The sequence below is a fragment of the Podarcis liolepis genome (genome assembly GCF_965112155.1).
Source record: "Podarcis liolepis genome assembly, chromosome: 3".
NCBI lineage: Eukaryota > Metazoa > Chordata > Lepidosauria > Squamata > Lacertidae > Podarcis > Podarcis liolepis.
The window spans coordinates 98,968,213-98,985,858 of NC_139557.1; the positions used below are offsets into that span (position 1 = coordinate 98,968,213).

The 17,646-nt window shown below is 42.2% G+C and overlaps 3 protein-coding genes across 8 annotated transcripts in view; all 3 read right to left on the reverse strand.

The window, feature by feature from the left end:
• The window catches only part of HHAT (hedgehog acyltransferase), a 569,735-nt gene that overhangs the window by 76,484 nt on the left and 475,605 nt on the right, over positions 1–17,646 (reverse strand). The window lies entirely within an intron of this gene.
• On the reverse strand, positions 4,641–14,144 carry LOC310702788 (uncharacterized protein). 3 transcript variants are annotated; one of them, XM_083494925.1, is made up of 7 exons: positions 13,999–14,144; positions 10,324–10,395; positions 9,610–9,756; positions 9,036–9,088; positions 7,937–8,017; positions 6,374–6,466; positions 4,641–5,609 (listed from the first exon to the last, which is right to left on the reverse strand). In XM_083494925.1, exons 2-7 carry the CDS (start codon positions 10,391–10,393, stop codon positions 5,559–5,561), a joined length of 495 nt encoding a protein of 164 aa, XP_083351051.1. In that variant the 5' UTR covers positions 10,394–10,395; positions 13,999–14,144; the 3' UTR covers positions 4,641–5,558. The 3 variants fall into 3 exon arrangements, with proteins under 3 accessions (XP_083351051.1, XP_083351049.1, XP_083351050.1); XM_083494923.1 differs by lacking the exon at positions 13,999–14,144 and adding an exon at positions 13,435–13,934; XM_083494924.1 differs by lacking the exon at positions 13,999–14,144 and adding an exon at positions 12,894–13,427.
• Positions 16,345–17,646, reverse strand: part of TRAF5 (TNF receptor associated factor 5) — a 32,451-nt gene continuing 31,149 nt past the window's right edge. For all 3 annotated transcript variants that reach the window (XM_083494483.1, XM_083494484.1, XM_083494482.1), the window contains exon 12: positions 16,345–17,602. The gene's annotated coding sequence lies outside the window, so the exon portion shown is untranslated. The remainder of the gene's footprint in view (positions 17,603–17,646) is intronic.

Here is a 17,646-nt window from a genome sequence, read left to right on the forward strand (position 1 = left end):
ACTATTAAAGACAGTGGGAGGAATGTTTAGGAAACCACAAGCCCAGATTGGTAAAGAGCAGCATTAAAAGTTATATGGAAATCATTACTTTAAAAATATTAGATATAAAAACCTACAGAAGCAGCAAGTGTACTGAAAAAGAACCAGCATTGCTTCTACAAAGGGAAGTCTTGCTGACTTCAAGAATTACTGTTATTTTAACACAAAAGAACATCATTGCTATTTTGTTTCCATGTTTTGATCAGTACTTTCTTGCAAAACATAGTCCTCATACATGGGTTAAGTAAATCCACATGCAAGAAACCATAATTTTAAAAAGTATACACATCCTATTCCTGCATGAGGCTTCTACTCGTTTTTATCTCAGTTGTTGAAAACAATCCACGCTTGCTTAGCTTAAGTAATATAACATAATAGCATATTAATATAATTTAATAGTAATATAACAGCAAATGGTGTTCCAGCACCAACGGTGCAAATTCAGAAATAATAGTGTACAACTCTGAGAATTTAGCAAGCATGGCATATGTTGCAACCAAACACTAATCCAGCAAACTCCATACACAGATGGAGGCATTGCATCAAAGTGGATAGGGCTTGATGATTATGAAAGCACTAGCAGTGAGTCTGCAGTGACCTCACAGCAGCAGCACTGCAGTTTATCTGGGTTGGGGGGGGGGGAGCAAGACTGGAGCTCTGTAGGCAGATAAGCAGTAATCCCAGAACTGGAGTTTCCGCCGCCCATGTCTCTTGAAGGGCGATGATGTTAAAGTTTTGGCAATAGAATGGAACATCTGTAGATTGAGATAAACATCTAGACCAACCAGCCACATTCCAGGAAAGGATATTTAGGGCATTGGCTGATTCTTGGATTTTTGGATTTTGGGCACCCTCAGCAGTAATCCCAGACTGGCTTCACAGGTGCATTCCCATAGCCCTGTTCCAGTCCTGTTCAGGTCAGTGGGGTGGCTGTGCTTCCGCACACCAGTTGCTACTCCATCAAAGTAGCAGTGGAAACGACAGCTATGAAAGGAGTTTTGGTCCCCCCCCCCCCCCGCTTGAAGGCAAAGGAATGACTTCACTGAGGTTGAACTGTCATTTTGTCATACTAAAAATCAGTCAGCCCTGCCTTTACCGAACCTGGTCAAATAAGCTAGGAAGAGAAGGACAACAAACAGCAACAGAGGCAGAGTTAAGCAACTATACACTATGTGTATAGCAAGGCTATGCTTAAAATTCTACAAGGCAGGCTTAAGCAGTATGTGGACCGAAAACTCCCATACGTGCAAGCTGGATTCCGAAGGGGCAGAGGAACCAGAGACCAAATTGCAAACATGTGCTGCATTATGGAGAAAGCTAGACAGTTCCAGAAAAACATCTACTTCTGCTTCATTGACTACACAAAAGCATTTGACTGTGTCGACCACAGCAAACTATGGCAAGTTCTTAAAAGAAATGGGAGTGCCTGATCACCTCATCTGTCTCCTGAGAAATCTCTATGTGGGACAAGAAGCTACAGTTAGAACTGGATATGGAACAACTGATTGGTTCAAAATTGGGAAAGGAGTACGACAAGGCTGTATATTGCCTCCCTGCTTATTTAACTTATATGCAGAATTCATAATAGGAAAGGCTGGACTGGATGAATTGCTGGAAGATTGCCGGTAAGAAATATCAACAACCTCAGATAAGCAGATGACACAACCTTGATGGCAGAAAGTGAGGAATTAAAGAACCTTTTAATGAGGGTGAAAGAGGAGAGCGCAAACTATGGTCTGAAGCTCAACATCAAAAAAACGAAGATCATGGCCACTGGTCCCATCACCTCCTGGCAAATAGATGGGGAAGAAATGGAGGCAGTGAGAGATTTTACTTTATTGGGCTCCATGATCACTGCAGATGGTGACAGCAGTCACGAAATTAAAAGACGCCTGCTTCTTGGGAGAAAAACAATGACAAACCTAGACAGCATCTTAAAAAGTAGAGACATCACCTTGCCAACAAAGGTCCGTATAGTTAAAGCTATGGTTTTCCCAGTAGTGATGTATGGAAGTGAGAGCTGGACCATAAAGAAGGCTGATCACCGAAGAATCAATGTTTTTGAATTATGGTGCTGGAGGAGACTCTTCAGAGTCCCATGTACTGCAAGAAGATCAAACCTAGCCATTCTTAAGGAAATCAGCCCTGAGCGCTCACTGGAAGGACAGATCCTGAAGCTGGGGCTCCAATACTTTGGCCACCTCATGAGAAGAGAAGACTCCCTGGAAAAGACCCTGATGTTGGAAAAGATGGAGGGCACAAGGAGAAGGGAACAAGATGGTTGGACAGTGTTCTTGAAGCTGCCAACATGAGTTTGACCAAACTTTGGGAGGAAGTGGAAGACAGGAGTGCTCTGGTCCGTGGGGTCACGAAGAGTCGGACACGACTAAACAACACCACTATGTGCATTCATTTAAATGCTCTATAAAAATAGGATGAACACATAAATGAGATCATTTTCAAAGCAACTTTGGCAACCAGTTTCATTTACGAAGTATTTCAACAGAATTTATCAGCACCGTACTCTGTACAGATGTTAGAAATGTTTCCTTCTTCACCAGGGCTTTTTCTCTAGTCAATTCCACTCTGCCACAAATTTAGAGAGGGATAGAGTGCCCTCTGCTGTTACTTCTAGGGATTTTACCAATTGGAATTTGTGGAATGTTATACAGTACTGCAGGTTTTCAACCTTTTTGAGTCCATGGCTCCCTTGACCAACTACTTTCTTTCTGCAGCACCCCTGTGGGGATCAGGAGCCCAGTTATGTCACCCCTTGCCTGCAGAGCTGACAGCCTCTCACCCTTTTTTGAACACCCTCCCTTGAGAAGTGCTCCCTCAGCCTTCTCTCCCCTCTCCTTGGGAGTCCTCAGGGCAGCTGCCGCCACTACTACTAGTCTTTGAGCTGCCCCTCCCTGCCCCCAAAGAGATATGCCTCCTCACACTGCCCCAAGGGGCCTGGGACTTGTCTGTCCATTCCCAGCAGCAAGGGCTGTTGGACTGGCTGGCTGGGCTCCCTGGCCTGCTTGCTTACTCCGAGGCCGCCTCAGCTCCTGGCAACCAACACTCCTTGACCACCCCGGGGTGCCACAGCACACTGGTTGAAAACCACTGTTATACTGAATTACAGCAGATCTAACTATCTCTCCCTGCTTAGTTTGGGTGGTAGGAATATCCACACTAAGAGGTACTCTAGCAATTTATGCAAAATAATTACAACTATTTCATATGCTGCTGCTAAGAGAGTCCAGAGTCCACTTTCCCCTTCTGTTAGTGCTGATCTTATTAAAAGTGTGATATGATATATGCTTCTCTCTCCTCATCTCCCCCAGCCCATGTGGCACCTAATCATGTGGAGTGGTAAGAATGAGCTACAAGATTTCATCATGCATTTCCTTTAGTAAATGTTCTCAAGAGAGAACAGGTAACGGTTTGGGGCAGGAACCCTGTGACCACTGGCCTGGCCTGTTTTGTTCTGCTCCGAGCTTCCCTATCTTTTTTTTTTTAATGATATTTATGAATGTTTCACAAACAATAAAAACAAATTCCAACATTTAAACTACAAAAACAAGACAAATAAAAGATACACAGTAGAAAAACAGTTGATAGAAGAAGAAAAAATAAAGAATAAAGAATAAGAACAAAGAGAAAAGCCAAAAATCAAGACTAAAAATAGATTAATATTTTCAAATCTTATATTTTCTTCACTAGTTTCTTGACCTCCTCACACCTCCCATTTTGTATTCCAGTTCAAATATTAAATTCAGCAAATCCTTACCCTCTAACATTTATCCTTACTCCATATATTAACCTATTCTTATAAATATCCAATTATCAATCCCTATTTACATTTTCTTAAGCATCTCTTTACCAGTACCACTTATTTTCAATCAAACGTCATTTCAACATTCCTTAATTTTACAGTGCTTCTGCAGGTAATCTTTAAACTTCTTCCAGTCTTCCTCCACCGACTCTTCTCCCTGGTCACGGATTCTGCCAGTCATCTCTGCCAGTTCCATGTAGTCCATGACCTTCATCTGCCATTCTTCCAGTGTGGGTAGCTCCTGTGTCTTCCAATATTTCGCGATGAGTAATCTTGCTGCTGCTGTTGTATACATAAAGAAAATTCTATCCTTCTTTAACACCAATTGGCCGACAATGCCCAGGAGAAAGGCCTCTGGTTTCTTCAGGAAGGTATATTTAAATACCTTTTTCAATTCATTATATATCATTTCCCAGAAAGCCTTAATCCTTGGGCACGTCCACCAAAGGTGAAAGAATGTACCCTCAGTTTCTTTACATTTCCAACATTTATTATCGGGCAAATGGTAGATTTTTGCAAGCTTGACTGGTGTCATGTACCACCTATAAATCATTTTCATAATATTCTCTCTAAGGGCATTACATGCCGTGAATTTCATACCTGTGGTCCACAACTGTTCCCAGTCAGCAAACATAATGTTATGACCAACGTCCTGTGCCCATTTAATCATAGCAGATTTGACTGTTTCATCCTGAGTATTCCATTTTAACAGCCGAGCTTCCATATCCTGATACTCTAAAACTCTACTTGTGTGGCACATAATTCACCAAGTGCTATGTGATTCAAATTCAGAAACAGATTTTATTTTGTTTTCTTTTAAAATAGAAGTCTGTACATTGTGACCTTACATAACGACTCGTCTACTGAAGTCTATTGGGCGTACCACTGAAGTCTATTGGGCGTACCACTGAACTCTCTTTAAATTGATGGCCCGGTGGGATTCTCATAGTGTGCACCTACATACATATTTCTCTGTGGGAGGTTAGAACATAAACTATGGCAAGCATACAAAAAAGCAAGCAGTGAGGATCAACACAAAATAATAAATTACACCAGGACGCAAGCTAGTTGCAGAATATTCACATAATGGTTATATTATGCCAGAATATTTTAATTAATAGCCTAGCACCTAGTTAACAAACTGCCGTTTGGCTTGTTAATAACAGGAAAAGGAAAAGGAAAAGGAAATCCTATCAATGAAACAATGTTTTCAAAAGTATACTGTATTAATTTCTCTAGAATACACACTACTTAGAAAGAGGTGATTTTTGCCGTTTACAAACAAATATCTTCAATACTAAAAATTTCTATATATACAGGTACTCTTTTTTTGAAAGAGCTTATTTGCAAATAGTCAGCTTTAACATGAAAAATGACAAAGGACAGCCAGTGGTAAAGTTGTTTTCTGCATGCAGTTTGGGATATGTGCAGTAGGTCAAAATTCAACCATGTCATCTCCCATTAAAGCATTTTTAAGGAATCACCCTAGTTTTCTTAGGGTCCCCAGGAGCGGCAATATGGCTCTTTGTTGGCAAGTTGTTGCCTTCAGTTCTTTACTGTTGTATAGGAGGATCTTCGCAGCAGGAGAATTTCAGCTCATCGCACATAAAGTGCTTTCGCCCCTTCACTCTGAGCTTGTATTTGGTGCTTTGAGGAGCAGGTTGACAGACTTACTGGTCCTTGCTTAGTAGCATATTCACTACAAAGCAGAGTTCAAGAAATCAAGAAGTTCAGCGCGGTTTCGATCTCGCTGGAAATAAAAAAGCCAGTGAATTTAAAACTATTTTATAAATGCTTTCAATAGCCAGTTCAAACTATTAGAAACTCATTTTGTAGCCTTTTGTAAGGGGTGGTTCTGTTTTGCTTCCAAACTCCTAGGCTTTCAGTCACCTGAGTTCGTTATATCATTAGGGGGAATGATATAAAATAATTCAATAACAGAAAAATCACTAGAAAAACTAGAAGGCCTTTAAACATAAAGAGGTGTTTTTTAAACAAACTCAAGGAATGCAGAACATTATGAGAAAAGCTACAGCTTTGATCCAGCTGCCATTTCAAGTAGCAACTGGTCATTACAGATGTGTATATCCATCTGTATGAAAAGATACGTCCAGACAGTTTGACAGGGTTTGGAAAATCATTGCAATGGAGGTGTACATCTGCATTGGCAGTACAGGACCCCCTGGACAGATAAGTCCAGTCAAAGGCAACTATGGGGTTGTGGCGCTCATCTCGCTTTCAGGCCGAGGGAGCCAGTGTTTGTCTGCAGACAGCTTTCTGGGTCATGTGGCCAACATGACTAAACCGCTTCTGGCGCAATGGCACACCGTGATGAGTGCTAGAGCCCACGGAAATGATTGGCAGTAAATACAGATCTAGATCAAGGTGTAGACCAAAAGTGGATTATGAATTTACATAGCTCTGATGCTACAACTGAAGGGAAAACAAACCAGTAAACACAGGTACCACCTCCCCCCTCCCCTTAGGAAGCAATAAAAAAGTTTAAAATGTTACCTCTTTATCCTTTTTACTCTTCTTTACTTTCATCTTAATTTTCTTCCCTGTGATCATACTGTAGTTCTGATTCTTCTTTTTATCCTTCAAGTACTAAAAGAATGTATTTGATACATAAATAAATATGTACCATTTTAAATTATCTATATTGCTGTTGTTGTTGTTAATTCATTAAATTTGTACACCGTCTTTCATCCGAAGATCAGTGGGCGGTTCACAACATAAAAATACAAAACGAGAATACAAACTACATAATAAAAACAAGAACAAAAAATCTCAATCACCCCCTTCCTGCAAATACATTTAAAAGGACCTAGAATGTTAATCAGCCAAAGGCCTGACTAAAGAGAAATGTTTTTGCCTGGTGCCTGAAGATAGGAAATGAAGGCACCAGGTGAGCCTTGCTGAGGAGAGCATTCCACAAATGGGGAGCCACCACAGAAAAAGCCTGTTCTTGTGTTGCCACCCTCCGGAACTCTTGTGGAGGAGGCATATGAAACAGGGCCTCTGAAGATGATCACAGGGTTCAGGGAGAGGTGCTTTTTGAGGTATTGTGGTCCGGAGCCATTTAAGGCTTTATAGGTCAAAACCAGCACTTTGAATTGAGCCCAGAAACTAACTGGCAGCCAGTGCAGTTGGACCTGGTTCAAAGTGCCTTGCCCTAGTGAGAAACGTGGCTGCTGAATTCTGCACCAGCTCACTTTGTTCAGAGGATGCCCTACATATAACTTGTTGCAGTAAACTAATTTAGATGTTACCAGAGCAACAGAAGTTAGGCTATCCCTGTGTAGATAGGGGCGCAGCTGGGCCATCAGCCAGTGCTGATGGAGGACACTCCATGCCCCTGAGACCACCTGAGTCTCAAGCGACAGCAAAGGATCCAGAAGTACTTCCGAGCTACATGCCTGCTTCTTCAGAATTATGTGCGGCTTACAGGGAAAACAGAAACATGTGCAAATATGTAATGAATGGACCTCTTAAGCCAAAACAAACAGGAAATCAAAAATCTTAAACTGATTTAAGTTTGGGGGGGGGGGGAGGGAAATCTGACCCTATGGCAACAGCCTAAAAACAAAATACTCAGGATTCTTCAGGGTCAGAGACTAAAACAGTAGATTCTATGAATCTGGTGAAAGTAATACTGAAAGAGTTTCACTCTCCTGAAGTTCATTCTGCTCAATCACACCTGTGGTAATGGTGCCGAACTAGGACTGAGGAGACCTGGGTATCAATTTCTATTCAGCCAAGCTCACCTTGGGGCAATTATAGAATGTCAGCCTAAACCTAACTTAAAGGTTGTTGTGAGGATTAAACAGGGGTGGGGAGACTGTGTCTGCCACCCTGAGCTCCTTGGAGAAATACCAGATAAAAATGTGCAATAAATATGCCACAGTGTTTGTTCTAACAGCAAGATGTAGTTCAACCTTTAGAAAGGTAATCAAAACAGAAAATCTAAGTAATTCTACTGCCCATTTAAATACTTTTAATCATAGACACTTATGAGCTAGTCTAGTTCTGTGGGGGAAAATTGAGACACTGCCAGGCATTCAGTCTTGCACCTACCTTAGAAAGCTGTACAGGACCTGACTTTTCTTTCTTTTTCTTCTTTTCTTTCTTTTTCTTCAACTTATCTTTTTTTCTCTTCTAAAGAGATAAAAACATGCACAGGCATTTCTTTATGTCTGATAGTAGCCACAGAGCACCTATACACATTCACATTAATTTATGCACTGCCTACAGAGACCTAGCAGACCACTCTCCCTATTTATTTATTTATTGGCAATATTTATAAGTTGCTAACCAGAGTTCACCAACCTTTTGAGGCCAGTGGGCATGTTTGGAATTTTGAGAAAGTCCTGTGGGTGACAGCCCAGAAATGGTTGCTATGGGAATGCAGCATAAAACAAACTGGCTGCTGTAGGGTGATTGATGGTGCTTGTAGAGAGCTGTGCCTTTGTCTACACAACTTGATTTCAAACCACGAGGGCAAAGGAAAGCAGGCTCCCAATGTCATTGTGACATCTGGAGACTGATAGGTGCTACCCATCCAACGTGGCTCACAGGGGATCAGGGAACCATGGATTTGACCTGCTGGCCAGTTCTAGTTCCTTAACCCGGCTCTACAGGTACCTGCTAATCAGCTGTTGAGCTCATTTAGTTCAATCCTTAAATAGAAGTCCAATCTATGAATGAAAATGCCAGTAGCATGCTTCCAATGATACATTTTCTCCAGAACCCACTGTTAGCAGCCATATGACCCACCCACATTATCTGCTAACAGGCATCCAACCCATCATATGAGGATCACTGTTGTAAACTCAAGTCACATCCGCAGTGAGTCAAACAACAATGAGACATGCATTTCCATGGATATGGAGTTCATAGGTCCATCACCAAAGCAGCTGAAAGACAAGCAATCTTCACATGCCACCTCCACGAGAGGCTGTCACATGTCAGCAAGCAATGTAATCTGCTAAAAGGAAGTTAGTCAGAGTAGCATAATCTCTTGTTTGGGTTCAAATCATATTCTGTCTGAATCCACAGAAGAAAATTACAAAATATTTTGTGCTCAAAAACATGACATGTTGAACAAAGCACAAAGAAGAGCTTTTCAGTTGCAATGATTTTTCATCTCTGCTTTATCTGTTAATCTTGGCCTTACCTTTTTGTTCTGTTTTTCCTTTTTCCTCTTCTTTGATTTTGATTTGGGAGAATCTAGGAATTAAAATTAAAACAAACAAACACGTTATTATGGCTTGAACGATGTTACATGAATCAGAGTTGTGTTACAAAACAGTTCCTGAGAAGGTGGAACTAGTTTTCGTTTATGTATGGATATACAAGACACCATTTTGAATCAAGATTGCAGACCAAAATGTTCCAAACTGCACTGATTTGGACACCTCTAAATATGGCACCATCAAATTTGGCACCAGTGTTTACATGACCAATGAGAAGTGTTTTAGTTTATGGATGGAATTCAATGTTGTGCCCCCTCCTTTCCTTGCTGGCTTGAGTATCAGGTCTATTACATTCAAGCATCTCCACCATGCTAAATCAGGTTCTCACAACAACAAACTCATTAAGACAGTGCACAGTTAAGCTCCTACAAAATGCAGGTTATCGATCTATGCTTGGTCTGGGCTTGGAAGTTGTCAGTATTTGCTGACTTGCTGTCAGTATTTGAAGCCATCGTATACTAAACATATTACTTCAATGCAGAGATGAAATCATACCTCTACTACTTGAGCTGCTTCTGCTGCGTGAAGCAGAGGACCTTGAGGAAGAACTTGAAGATGAGGATGTTGAAGAACTAGACGACGTAGTGGAAGAAATCGAGGTGGACCTGCTCCTGCTGCGTTTTCGCTTCCTCTTCTCTCTCTCTTAAAGAAATAAAAACCCAGAGTACAGGAGCACTGATTAGGATTTAGGTTTTTTGGTACATTAGATTAGAAAATCCTGATTTTAAATGAAAGGCAAAACACAGATTAATCAAATTGATAATTAAATAATAAACAGTGAACACATATATTTATTTACTGCATTTAATAGAATCATATAATTGCAGAGTTGCAAGGGTTCCTGAGGGTCATTCAGGCCAAACCCCTGCAATGCGGGAATCTCAACTAGATCGTACAGACAGAATCATTTATAACCCATCTTCCTTCCATCATGGAATAGTACACAAGACAATACACAAGCAATTCCCAGGTTATCAATCCAAGCACCAACAAAACTCAGAAACGCTTAGCTTCAGCAAGGTGGCTGAATATTGCACTACAACACTTCCAGAAGATAAGTCTAATTCACATAACAGTATGTTACATACTGAAGATAAAGCAAGTTGACTTTGCAGTGATCAGAGAGTGCTGATTAAGTAGTGTGACTAGTTCCAACACAACCCACAATGCCTTCAAAAACCTTCAAGAAGTTGAGTGAACTTAACTTACCTCTTCCTTTTGTTTTCTCTTGCGATGTTGCACACAGCGCCCCACCTTTCTCTTCATGTCTGTTATCCATATCTATGAAACATATATATTTATATATACACAAACAAAATTGTCAAAAATATTTTCTGTGGAAGAAACTGAAACTACCTGTTGAGATGGAGTTTTTCCACTACCAGGAAAGACTAATGACCTTGGTACTACTGAATTTTAAGCATCTGATCTAATCTAAGCCGTTGAAACAGATTTGGGCATATCAGGTTTAGATTAGAGTCTGTTTCAACTGCTTAGAGTGTTAAACTGCACTTCAAGAATTGTGCACAAGTGGTAACACCAATAGTATGAGGTGTGTAAGTAAACAACCAATGAGCAAAAATGAATTTCTTAAGGACCAGCTTTGTAGCTATGCGGTAACTTCAGGCATGATTTGCATGGCTACATGTGAAAAAATATTCATGCCAGTGGCACATCATCAATGCAACTTGTTTGTACAGCCAAGCCTGGGGAGTCTCTCAAAAGATTTCATGTTGCATTTAGACACCTAAAAAACTCTTCATCCAAGAGAAGCTGAAAGTCTCTTGAAATTCTATAAAAGAGTAGCCTTGGAAATGCAACATTATACACATTTCATCACTCAGGGTACTTGCAGAAGTTAAATAATGTAACTCCCTAACAAACTCACTTAGTTACTCCTCAACAAACACACTTTGGCCATGCTTTTGGAGCCTGAACCGATTGTCAAACTACAGTGGTCCTTCGGGTTACAGACGCTTCAGGTTACAGACTCTGCTAACCCAGAAATAGTACCTTGGGTTAAGAACTTTGCTTCAGGATGAGAACAGAAATCGTGCAGCAAGCGGCAGCAGGAGGCCCCATTAGCTAAAGTGGTGCTTCAGGTTAAGAACAGCTTCAGGTTAAGAACAGACCTCCGAAACGAATTAAGTTCTTAACCCGAGGTACCACTGTACACCAAAATGAGTTCTCTCCCCCTCTCTCTCTCACCTGGGGTAGTATGGCTGTCTGTATCGTTCTACCATGAAATAAGTTCCAGAAGCTTAACTGTGTTAACCTGTTACAGTAAACACAAAATGGAATTTTGGGACACTTACTTTACTCTTTCTCGAATAGGTTTTCATGGTCTAAAGCCCAATTCATCAGATCCAGATAGCTAGCATTCTATGTGTTATTTATATACAATCATCCATTTGCAAAGTGCTTGAGAGAAAACAAGAGGCCACGTCTCTGCCCTGAGAAACATACAATCAAAAAACTGACAGAGGGGGTTACAAGGAAGTGCAGAGCTGTGAAAGCTCAGGAAAAACAGATGGAGAATGTTCCATCCCCTTCTTCACTGTTACAGATACTTGGGCAGTTACACCAGGTTTTGTGCCAACAGCTTTATGAGGAAAGTGGGCACTGAGGAAGGATTTGAGGAAAGAGAAAAAATTGCATCACAAAAGTGATGTGCGAGATAGTTCCAAATGGGGAAAGGGAGTCTTCTGAGGGAGCAGAAGACCTTTGGACAGCTGGAGGTGATAGAGCTACAGGAGCAAAGGTCAAAAGCAGGGATGTTTCAGGACATAAGAATGGAGAGATAAGGAGGGGCAAAGTCATGGAGAGTTTTGATAGCAAAGATGAGGAACTATTGGACCAGACAGGGCATCACATTATTTGAGGGAGGAATGATTTTAACAGCAGAAACAAACTGTTTTGTGGCACCTTAACCCTCCTTTGGGAATGGTCATTGTTAATAATGTAGTTGCCACTGACCGTGCTTTCTGAATTTCATTTCCTTCTAACTTCACAGATTCACAATTCCATCTCACTGTTGTGTGAGACACACACACACACACACAGAGAGAGAGAGAGAGAGAGAGAGAGAGAGAGAGAAACACACCCCACTCAAGCAGCACTTTGTCTAGTCCAGGGGTCAGCAAACTTTTTTAGCAGGGGGCCAGTCCACTGTCCCTCAGACCTTGTGGGGAGCGAGCTTGTATTTTTTTGGGGGGGAATGAACGAATTCCTATGCCCCACAAATAACCCAGATATACATTTTAAATAAAAGGGCACATTCTACTCATGTAAAAACACACTGATTCCCAGACTGTCCGTGGATTGGACCGGATCTGGCCCCCGGGGCCTTAGTTTGCCTACCCATGGTCTAGTCCACAGAAGCTTACACTATTAATACATTTGTTAAAATTTAGAGTGCCACTCAGCTGTTGTTTTTGCAAATACCCCTCTGGAACGTAGCTGGATGGAGATGATGGAACCAAGGTGAGGCAATGGAAGACCAGAAAGGAGAGCACTGCAGCAACCTAGGCCAGGGGGCAAAGGGACAAGGGTCTTTCCCCAGGGCTCAGAGAGGAAAGCCCCTGGTGTGTATGGGTGGGTGTTTTTTGCAATGCTCTGAAGTGAGAAGTAACCATGACCTTGGCAATGGACTGAATATGGAGAGCAAGGCAGGGAGATGTCAGTGTGCCTGTCCAACATCAGGCAGAGAGGTATAGAGAAAGCGAAACAGCAAGGGGCTGTCCCTATCAAGGCTTCCACGCAACAGGTCAAAGTCATACCAGATAAGCGCAGTAGTAATCCACAAAACAATGCATTGGTTGGTTTTCAAGGTGCCGCTACAAGGTTTGCAGGAGATAGTATGGAAAGTTTATCCCCCACAGCAGCACATTTGTAATGCGTGGAAAAGATGGTTGGTTGTTTTCACGAGAGGGAAGATTCACAATCCCTCACGCTGAGAACCAGCCCCACGCTTCTAGGAGCGGCGGTGACAGTTACTCCGGATTAAAGTGCTCCTTTTTTTTTTTACGCGGGGCGCCCCACGGAAGCCAAAATACGAATATAACCCCCCACGCCCCCTAACCGGAGCCCCTCGGGCCCGTTTACAATCGTGTGGTGCGACTCCTGCCGTCGACAGTAACAGCAGCAGTTATTCACCACAACAATCCTTTCAGAGCCCCGCCGCGTACGAGGCGCCTCAGGGACCGGGCGGTGCGCAGGGCGGGCGGCTTGCGGGGAGAAGGCCGGCTATTCCCCGAAAGCGCGCCGGGCCTATGAGGCAGCAGCTAACGGGCCTTCCGGCCTGCCCAGGACGGCGCTTACCGGCGGCGTCGGCGGCGAAGGCGACCAGCAACCGGCGGCCGTCGTGGCCCCAGGCGCTCCGGGAACCCGGAACCACAACGCGGAGCACCGCCGCCTGCCGGGACAGGGCCAGCGCCGATATCCGGGAAATGGCGGGAGGCGAAAGGCGCTCGGGGTCGGCGCCTCCCTCACGACTCCCGGCTGCTCGGGGCGCCGCGCTGAGGGGGAGCCGGAGGAGCGAAAACAAGTGTGTGTATGGGGGGAGGAGACTGAGCCCGGCTTAAGCCTGCGCGCGTTTACTCAGGAGTAAGTCCCCGTGTTCTGTGGGGTCTACTCCCTGGTAAGAGCGCTCCAGGCGGCCCACCTGACAGGGGTGTTTGGCGGAGGGGAACGGCAAAGCCTGCGACAACCACGCTGAGCGTTATCGAAGGGAAATGGCTCCTAATTAGCAGCAGCGTTTCATTTCCTTGCTGAGGGGAAAGGAAGCCGTGGGGTGTTTTGTTTGTTTGTTTAACCGGGGGCGGTGGGGGGGGGCAGCTGCCACCCCCCCAAAATCAAGTAAATAAATAATAATACTCAACTGACCAATTGTATTGCAGGTAACTCGGTTATGCCCGCCCCAAACCTAAAGCCTGCCCCTCCCCAATAAATCCTGGCTACGCCCGTTTATTTTAAACCGTTGTCATCTTTTATTTTTTTAACCTCGGTCGGTATCTGTATTGAGGCAGGCAGGCAGGCAGGCACACTTTTACATGTTTTTTATTGTGAATGAATAAAAGCATAACATTCTTTTATATATAATAATTTTTATTAGTTTTCAATTACAATCCAGTAATAGCTTCATTATAACAATAACAATTTATAATACAGCTATTAATACCAATAGTTCAAATACCAAGTTATATAATTTAGATAAGGTGCTCCCCCCCCCCCACGTGCTAGAATTGATGGTTTGTTTGCTTAATTTCCGTGTTCCAAAATCTTACTAATTTCCATTGCATTCTGGTCATAATAATCCTTATACAACTGCAATATCAATAACTTCTATCCGTGTTTACACTAAATGATTTATAAAACTACAAGTGAGGAACTTAAACTATATCCTTGTTCTTCCTGTGTGTGGCAATTCTGTTCATGGTGTTTCTTCCTGTCCTTATAAGATGCTATGTCTTTCTTTCCCCCAGTTGTTCCCGTTATCCACCATGCTTTGGGTGAGACTGATATCCCATTGTTGTTCCAGAAATTTCTCCATTAAAAGCATAACATTCTTAATCTTCCAAAGCACGTCACATTCTGAGCTTGGCTTGAGCAAACCATTATAGACTTCTCATTTTACATCTTGGAGAGGAAGGATGTTTCCTATAAGATTTGTTTGAAAACTAGTACATTTTCCAGCTGCTTGTGTGTGTGTGTGTATGCTATTTTAATGTTCTTTAAGATGCATGTTTATCTAGTGGTTTGACATAAGCTTACACCCTGAAAAGCAACAACAAATTATTTTGTTTTGAAATAAATGTGGCACTAGTGGGCAACCGGTCCCACCAATTTTGTAAACTAGTTTTGTTTATTCTTGTAAACAAAAATGGATTTAGTTGATTATTCGGGGGGAAATCCGGTAGTAACAATAGGCATTATGCACAAAGAGGTTAAAGCCTTTAACACATTTATTATATCATTCCAAAAGCAGGGGTTTTGGAGAGAGGTTAGAGAGCCCTCTGGCAGTGTGGTACAGTGGTTGCTGGCTCCTATGCGGCATGTACGGAGAAAGGCAAATACGAGATTGCTATTCCCTTTACGTGTGTGAATAGCAACCTTGCCAACGAGCTGCTGAGGTACATAGACTCAAGAGTTGGAAGGAACCATGAGGGTCCCCCCTAATCCAACGCAGGAATCTTTTGCCCAATGTGAGGCTTGAACCCACAACCCTGAGATTAAGAGTCTTGTGCTGTACCAACCGATATAAACAGATGAAGATGATTTTGCCAGTGCCATTGTTACTGTAGCACAATGAGGAGGAATGAGGCAAGAGTCCTATACCTGCATTTGCCTTATATGGGAGTGAAGCGAGGTCTTCCTGATTGTAACAACTCAGGAATTACGTAAATTGCATTCCTTCAATAAAGTTGCCATTGAAAATTTTGCAGTACTTGTGAATTGCAGTCTTTTCACTTAGTGAGAATAATTTTGGACAGGCTTGTTATGGAAGCACTATTTCAGAACAATAGGTACACGTGTAGAAAGGTAGCTAAAATATTTTCTCTCCCACCCACCCCTCTATAGAGAGCCAGTCAGCTCAGTGCATAGCAGCTCAGGTGAGCGATCAGGGAAGACAGTTTTTACTACATTTTACTACCTTCCCAATAATAACCTCCCAAATTAGATCAATTTCCAGACTACTTTTCCTTCTTGGGGCTGGAGGATTATGTATACCTAACCTCTTTCCCCCAGCCCCAAGTTTTGTGTGTTCTACTGTGTCTACAAAAGTTATACCTGAAGGAGCGTCTCCACCCCCATCGTTCTGCCCGGACACTGAGGTCCAGCGCCGAGGGCCTTCTGGTGGTTCCCTCATTGCGAGAAGCGAAGCTACAGGGAACCAAGCAGAGGGCCTTTTCGGTGGTGGCGCCCGCCCTGTGGAATGCCCTCCCATCGGATGTCAAGGTGATGGACAACTACCTGACATTCAGAAGACATCTTAAGGCGGCCCTATTCAGGGAAGCTTTTAATGTATGATATTTTAGTGTTTTTTGGTTTCTGTGGAAGCCGCCCAGAGTGGCTGGGGAAACCCAGCCAGATGGGCGGGGTACAAATAATAAATTATTATTATTATTATTATTATTATTATTATTATTATTAAGGTGGCAATAAGGAGGCATTGTTTTAGAAGCTGTTTGAGAGCTCAAGAATTCAGCAATACTTCATTCAGGTGAGTCATTTAAGAACCATTGGCTTTTTAATATTTATTGAAAAATGTGAACCACTCATAACAAAAGGTTAAAAACCTACAGCAATAAATACATCAAACATATCTAAGAACATATCAACAAATTGGCACAGAAATGTAAACTTTAAGGGGCCCAGGTATTAAAATGGAATATTTAAAGCAAATTCCCTCCTGTATTAAAAAAGGGAAGGACTTACAAATTCTCATTAGTAAAAGAATTAGAAAACTGCTTTTCTTTAAAAAAAGGAAAGAAAGCAATTTTAGCTTTACGGCCTCTTTAATAAATGTGGTCAACTTTACAAAAAAATTAACACACAAGGCAGTGATATGGCTGCAAATCCCAGCCTAGAGAATTCCATCTTTCAGAACTTAGAACCCGCTAGGTATATGCCACAATGCTTCCTTTGTCACCCTGCTATTCCAGCTGTGGTTGCAAGCCCCATCATAGTAAGGAAACAAGAATAGTAGACAATGCTATTAAAAGCAGTGAGCAGTGACCCCATTCCGAGAGGATGCGGAAAGAGTATTGCAAAGTGCCTGGTAATGCCTCAGGGCTGGATCTCACATCCCTGAAAAAACTCACAGCCTTACTTGCATTTCAACCTGTCGTTAAAGAGTAAAAATAATTCAGGGCTTGTAAGATGGCAATTCAGTTTAGACAAAAATGAACATGCTTTCCAAGTTGTTTTGAAAATACACCTACACACTCAACATCAAACTCCCTTACACTATATCTATTAAAGCGCCACCCTTTCATGCTGAAAAACTACAACATCAATGCAATAAATCCTCACAACACCCTAGTATGGCAAATTACATCAACTAGAAAGAAGGGAGCAGAAAGAGAATTAAAACAACGTTCTTGTGGCAACTTCAAAGTATATCTGATTTCAGCCACACACCTATGTATTAAAATAAGTTCAGTGCTCATAATTCTTGCTGATTTCACCCCCCCCCCCCAAAAACCCACCATGGACTTTTGGTTTCAATATATTAATCTCTGCGTTTATGGAACTATCAAGACTCTCCTTTGCAGGAAAAATCACATCCATATTTACATAGAAATAATGGGATAGCTTTGTAAAGTGCTTTTCTGTGTTATTTGCTGTAACCCATCTATGCGGAAAACCCAAATTCCATGCAATTAAAAAAATAAAATAAAGGCAACTGTTCAATCACCCTATTCATTCTGATATCTGAAGTAAGCAGATTACCGGTAATAAAGTGGGTGGCCGGAGAGATTTTTCCCTAGAAAAGTTCATATGGAACTATGGATGCTCAACTATGTTCTT

Coding starts and splice junctions, on each gene's coding strand:
- LOC310702788 (XM_083494925.1), bottom strand. CDS start 10,393: ATGGATAACAGACATGAAGAGAAAGGTGGGGCGCTGTGTGCAACATCG. Junction 9,757..10,323: donor AGAGAAAACAAAAGGAAGAG/GTAAGTTAAGTT, acceptor TATTTCTTTAAG/AGAGAGAGAAGAGGAAGCGA. Junction 9,089..9,609: donor AAGCAGCTCAAGTAGTAGAG/GTATGATTTCAT, acceptor TTTAATTCCTAG/ATTCTCCCAAATCAAAATCA.